Source organism: Daphnia magna, unplaced genomic scaffold (genome assembly GCF_020631705.1).
Source record: "Daphnia magna isolate NIES unplaced genomic scaffold, ASM2063170v1.1 Dm_contigs240, whole genome shotgun sequence".
Classification (NCBI taxonomy): Eukaryota; Metazoa; Arthropoda; class Branchiopoda; order Diplostraca; family Daphniidae; genus Daphnia; species Daphnia magna.
The window spans coordinates 36,910-42,826 of record NW_025533198.1 but is presented as its reverse complement, the minus strand read 5'-3'; the positions used below and the strand labels follow the sequence as shown (position 1 = coordinate 42,826).

Below are 5,917 nucleotides of genomic sequence, written 5' to 3'. Positions count from 1 at the left end.
GAACGGTTGTTATTCTATCTCTTTGGTTTTAATTCACGAAAAATAATTGGCCTGGCCTGATGTCAACTACAACGTGATGATAAAAATCAACGGTACCTTATTTTATTTTTTACTTTTAAATGTTGATCTTTTGCTACAACGAATTCTTTTCTAATTCCAGATCGTGTCATAGAGTTTGTTTTTGTTTTTTTTTTTGCCTTCGCCTTCGCCGACCAAACCACCTGCCACACCGTTTGTAATGACGCCTGAACGGTTCGGGACCATCGTCATTTCAGACATTAACTGAGAGACGGGCCAGACGTGCGACGCTCTTCACTGCTCGTTGATGCCACCGTAACCGTGACAGTTTCACTTTGTTATTATTATTATTATTATTGTTATTATCATTATCGACACGAAGCGAAAATAAGAATTCGTGTGTGTTTTTTTTTTTTTTCTTCATCTTTTTTCCTTTTCTAGTTCAATCCCATTGTTTAGGTGCGCCGCAATTTCCCGAAAGAAGAAGTCAGTTAATGAATGCCGTAAAAAGCAAGACGGAAAGCAATCTTTTATACTGAACCAATTATTCCGTTGCTGCTGCAAATGGCAGCCGTTTATGTAAGACGAAAAAGAAAAAGAAAAAATCGAACGAGGAAAAAGTGAGCTGTCGCTGTTGCTATAATCATATGCGGACGTACAGCGATTCCGGCCAACCGGTTAATGCAACATTTGCGGTAGTGGCTTTCAATCGCCAGCCGTCCGTTGTCCGAGTTATTTAAAACGATAAAAAATAAAAATAAAATAAATACGTAAATTACTTCAACCTATTGACAAGTTTAAAAAAGAGCTGGAGCTCGGTGAAAGGTAATCATAAACAAAATAAAGATATGTTTGGACGTATTAATCTTTTTCCGATGGAAGCCATAGCGGAAATTGCGGTACCCTTCGATGGTCAAGTAGGATGCCCGCAGAAGTTGGACGAGAAACCAGTCTTGAATTTAAACAAAAAAATGGCTGCTACTCATTTTCTTTTGCGTTAAAAAACAACACCAACCGACCAAAAATGCTTGCAGTATGTGTCGGTTAGAAACAAAAATAATTGCCGGGGGGGATTCCTTTTGGCTCAGACCCTATTTTTTTTTTTTTATATATATTTATTTATTTTTATTTATTATTATTATTTTTTTTTTAGGTACTCTCGAACTAAGTGTGCGTGCAATGCGTTTCGGCTCCTAACAAGTCAACTACTATCTCATGCGTTGATGCGTGAAGCCCAAACCCATCAAGCACTGTCGATACAGTTTTCGGAAAGTTTAATTCGCCCTTTTTTGTTTTGTTTTGTTTTTCATTTAGGGAAATACCAGTGGCGTTTTATACTTTGCCGAAAGATAAGAAGAAGAAAAAAAAAAAAAGACAAATGAGAAATTAAATTTGTGGACAACTTTTGAGGGGAATCGTATAAAAAAAAGAAGAATGTGATTATGAAATCAAGATTTTTTTTTTTTTCTAGGAAGAAACAACTTGACCACAAAGTCGTGAAGACAAGGTTTTTTTTTAAATTTTGTTTTAATCTTGTATTTATTAATATTTTTTTTTCTAATGCCCCTATTTTTATTTTTTATTTTTGTGGCAACAGACAGAAAATTGAGGACAAGAGAAAATTGATGCGAAACTCATGTTTTCTTCCCCCTGGCGCGGTCGTGTTAATAGGAGACTTTTGTTCAAGATTGTCAAATGAGGTATTTGATGAACTGGAACGGATGACGAAGGCGTTGCAGTTGTTATATTGGCTGCATGTTTGTTCAAGGTGGTAAGTTTTACGTTCTTGATTAGATTGTTGAACCTTTTGTAAATCCAATTATTTTTACTGACTAGTCATTTTCCAAATTTAGTGGATTCATTTTAGCTTCTCAACAATGGGAAACCGCACAGGTGTATGACGAAATCTTGGACGTTACACTCGGCGATGACATCACTTTTCGTTTTTTATCGTGCGTGCCGCACACCACCATCTAGTGAGCATTCGCAACCCAAAATTCGCCGCCATCTAACGGTAAGAAAAGAAATTTGTTTTTATTCTTTTTTTATTTTTTTGGTTTGCCAAAACAAATATTGCACGGCGAAAGACAACGTCATTTGAAAGCTATTTCGCATTTTTGGAAGTAGGTTACTAGAAGCAAGCCGTTTTCTAGGTAAACAAAAATGCATCGATATGCAATGATTTTTCCGTTTCACGTTTCATTTACGCTAAAAAAAAAAAAAATATATATAAGGTTGCAAATTTGATTTCATTTAAAATCGGCCTACATTGGTTGCAATGTAATATGTAATCGCCGTACGAAACTTTGAAGATTGAATTCAAATTCACTTTGAATTAGGTGTCGCATTGAACAAAGCGGCTGGTCTGGAATGGTATGGTAGGTCCATAATCTCTATTAGCCCAAGCCGCTGCTGGAATCCAAGCGGCGACCCTCTCCATTTATGGTCACGCCGGCATTGGTTGGTTGGTCTGATCCTTCCTAAAACCGTTCTTTTCAGCCCAATAATACAGCACTTAAAAGGCTAGCGAGTGTCACTGGTAGTCACTGTGTCTCACCGTAACGAAATATCATTTTTCTCTTTCTTTTTTTGCCATATTCGAATTTACCGCACGATCGATCCTTAAATGGTCAGGCGAACTCTTCCGTTCCTCGCCAAGTTCTAATTGAGGTAATGACGATGGTCGGGTCACCCTACTATAATTAAACATGGCCTTTTCCAAAAACTATGATTAATGTCTACTCAACTACGTCAGTGTCAGTCGGACAGTTAATAATTCTAATTCAGTATTAATATAATTTGAAACGCGTATTCCGATCGCGGGACGATTAGACTAGGTGACCTAGTTTCCCTCATCTGTGTAATTACAGCTATTGGTTATCAACACATCTGGCCAAGATTTCGAGCTTAACATTTTTATTTATATTCAAATAATTGGTTTTTTCTTTTACTCTTACGGCAATCTATAGGCGATGGGCTCAAGCTCAGTATATGGAGTGAGAATGGGTTCCGAACGGCGAGTACGTTAAAGGCCATGTTTGGTCTTCGTCTGCGAGTATATAGTAAAAAGACGCAGGATCTCGAGAGAAGCAAAAGATATTTTGGTCTTGAATCACCCCCCCCCTTCTCTCTCTCCTACACACTTTCTCTCCCTCTCATTTTTTTTTCTTTTTTTTTTTACCACCTCCTTACGTGGCCTAGTCAGACGTCTGGAATAAGCGAGTGGGCAGCCCTCCCGAGCCCTTTATAAGACGAGCGTTTCCGAGTTGTCAGTACACCAGATCGTCCCCAGTCGGATAGCTCCACAGAGCAAACGTACCTGGTAAGATATTCTGTTGAATTGGTTTACAGCTTTAACTAGTGAAAAACTGTGCTTAAGTTTGAATGACAAAATTCGAAAGCCACTTGAAGTCGAGCGAAAATATCTCAAGTGCGTCTTATTAACATCTGTGAAAAATCCTTAAGGTTTTTTGTTTTGTTTTGTTTTTGCAGAATCTTTTACCCATTTACTCGTCCAAAGAAACCCTAATCAATCAACATGTGTGACGATGATGTTGCCGCTTTGGTTGTGGACAACGGATCCGGTATGTGCAAGGCTGGATTCGCCGGAGATGACGCCCCTCGTGCCGTCTTCCCATCTATCGTCGGCCGCCCGCGCCACCAGGTATAAAGATCCCACTCAATTTATCAAGCAATCTTTAAGTGAAATCAGACTTTTCATGGGTTTAAATATCAAAAGAAATTGATATTTAAATTTGGGGAAGGTTTTTTTTTTTTTTTTTTTTATTAATAATATAAATGCTGTTTAAAAGAGTTCTGGGAAAGGGACATTCAATATTTGAAATTTGAACAAATTGTATGGGAAATCCAGGCATTCTGGCACTTCCATAAAAGACCGATGAGGGATGCGATGGCGGGAAGTCGGATGCCAGCTAAAATTAGCTTTGACAGAAGTAGGTCTTGTGGCTAAAATAGCCCCAGTTCTGTTTGGCCTTAGCCACCTGATCTCAATGTCGCTCAAAGATACTCTCTTCTCTCTTTGGCATCCGAGATAGTAGTCGCCCTTGCCTGTGATTCGCGTCCTTGTAAACGTTAAACTGTAGGATTATGATTTTGACCATGCAACGATGAAACGAAGAGAAGCGAAACTGGCGTGCATGTAGAAACTAACCAATTTGTTCGATCCGTAATAGGGTGTCATGGTGGGTATGGGTCAAAAAGACTCGTACGTCGGTGACGAAGCCCAGTCCAAACGTGGTATTTTGACTTTGAAATACCCGATTGAGCACGGAATCATCACCAACTGGGACGACATGGAGAAGATCTGGCATCACACCTTCTACAACGAATTGCGTGTCGCCCCTGAGGAGCACCCCATTCTCCTGACTGAAGCTCCCCTCAACCCCAAGGCTAACCGTGAAAAGATGACCCAGGTAAAATTCATCCAAGATTTCAATCGTCAATTGGTTTCAATCTTTGTTTGCTTGCCTTGTTTTTTGCAGATCATGTTCGAGACCTTCAACTGCCCGGCCATGTACGTCGCCATCCAGGCTGTGCTCTCCCTGTACGCTTCCGGTCGTACCACCGGTATCGTTTTGGACTCTGGTGATGGTGTCTCTCACACCGTTCCCATCTATGAAGGTTTGTCGTATAAGAAAAGCGGAATATTTTACGAATAATCAAGGAGGAAGATTACATAATCTTGGTTGGAAAAATTAGGTTACGCTCTGCCCCACGCCATCCTCCGTCTGGACTTGGCCGGCCGTGACTTGACTGACTACTTGATGAAGATCTTGACTGAGCGCGGTTACAGCTTCACCACCACCGGTAAAAATGAAAAGATTGCCTTAACACCACATGCCAAGTTTCTAGTTAAGAGCTCTGGGTTTTATGTGACCAACAGCCGAGCGTGAAATCGTTCGTGACATCAAGGAGAAATTGTGCTACGTCGCCCTAGACTTCGAACAGGAAATGGCCACCGCCGCTGCCTCCACCTCCTTGGAGAAATCCTACGAATTGCCCGATGGCCAGGTATGCTGATGTTTATCCGTGACTGATGCGTCTAGTTTTAGCTGCTTGATTGTAACCTTCTTTTTCTTGTATTGACAGGTCATCACCATCGGTAACGAACGTTTCCGTTGCCCCGAAGCCCTCTTCCAGCCCTCATTCTTGGGTATGGAATCCTGCGGCATCCACGAGACGGTCTACAACTCGATCATGAAGTGTGACGTCGACATCCGTAAGGATCTGTACGCCAACACTGTCCTCTCCGGTGGCACCACCATGTACCCCGGTATTGCTGATCGTATGCAAAAGGAAATCACTGCCCTCGCCCCATCCACCATCAAGATCAAGATCATCGCTCCCCCTGAGCGCAAATACTCCGTCTGGATCGGTGGCTCCATCTTGGCCTCTCTATCCACCTTCCAACAGATGTGGATCTCCAAGCAGGAATACGACGAGTCCGGCCCTGGCATTGTCCACCGCAAATGCTTCTAAGTCATCTGTCTAGCACTATACGACGGGAGAAGGAGGCAAACCTCGCTCTCCACCTTATGTAGGCCTAATGCCATGAATTTACTGGGCGCTGCTTTTTTTACTTCTTGTTGTTCTTGATTTGTTGCTATATTATTTTGAAATTCGTTTTTTTTTTTTTTTTTTTGTTGACCAAATTTTTACTGTCAACCTAACTTTTTTGTTGTTTCAGTTCGAGGGATTGTATCTTGGAAACGATGAGATTGTGTCAAACCAACATGCAGTTGATTTGTGAATGCAAGTTCAGCTATCCGAAATGGTGTCACTGTTTCTTTTCTGGATGAAGTGGTATTTTAAATTCTCGCAGTCTCTCGTCATCCGGTTCTTTAAAAACGTGGTAGATTCAGGAGCTTAAGCTCTTCTT

At 41.0% G+C, this 5,917-nt stretch overlaps 1 protein-coding gene across 1 annotated transcript; it reads left to right on the top strand.

Moving 5' to 3' along the window:
- Window positions 1-3,213: 3,213 nt before the first annotated feature.
- On the top strand, window positions 3,214-5,810 carry LOC116925281 (actin, muscle). Its single transcript, XM_032931964.2, has 7 exons — window positions 3,214-3,340; window positions 3,511-3,682; window positions 4,212-4,451; window positions 4,521-4,659; window positions 4,738-4,845; window positions 4,922-5,049; window positions 5,128-5,810. Exons 2-7 carry the CDS (start codon window positions 3,557-3,559, stop codon window positions 5,515-5,517), a joined length of 1,131 nt encoding a protein of 376 aa, XP_032787855.1. The 5' UTR covers window positions 3,214-3,340; window positions 3,511-3,556; the 3' UTR covers window positions 5,518-5,810.
- Window positions 5,811-5,917: the final 107 nt, after the last annotated feature.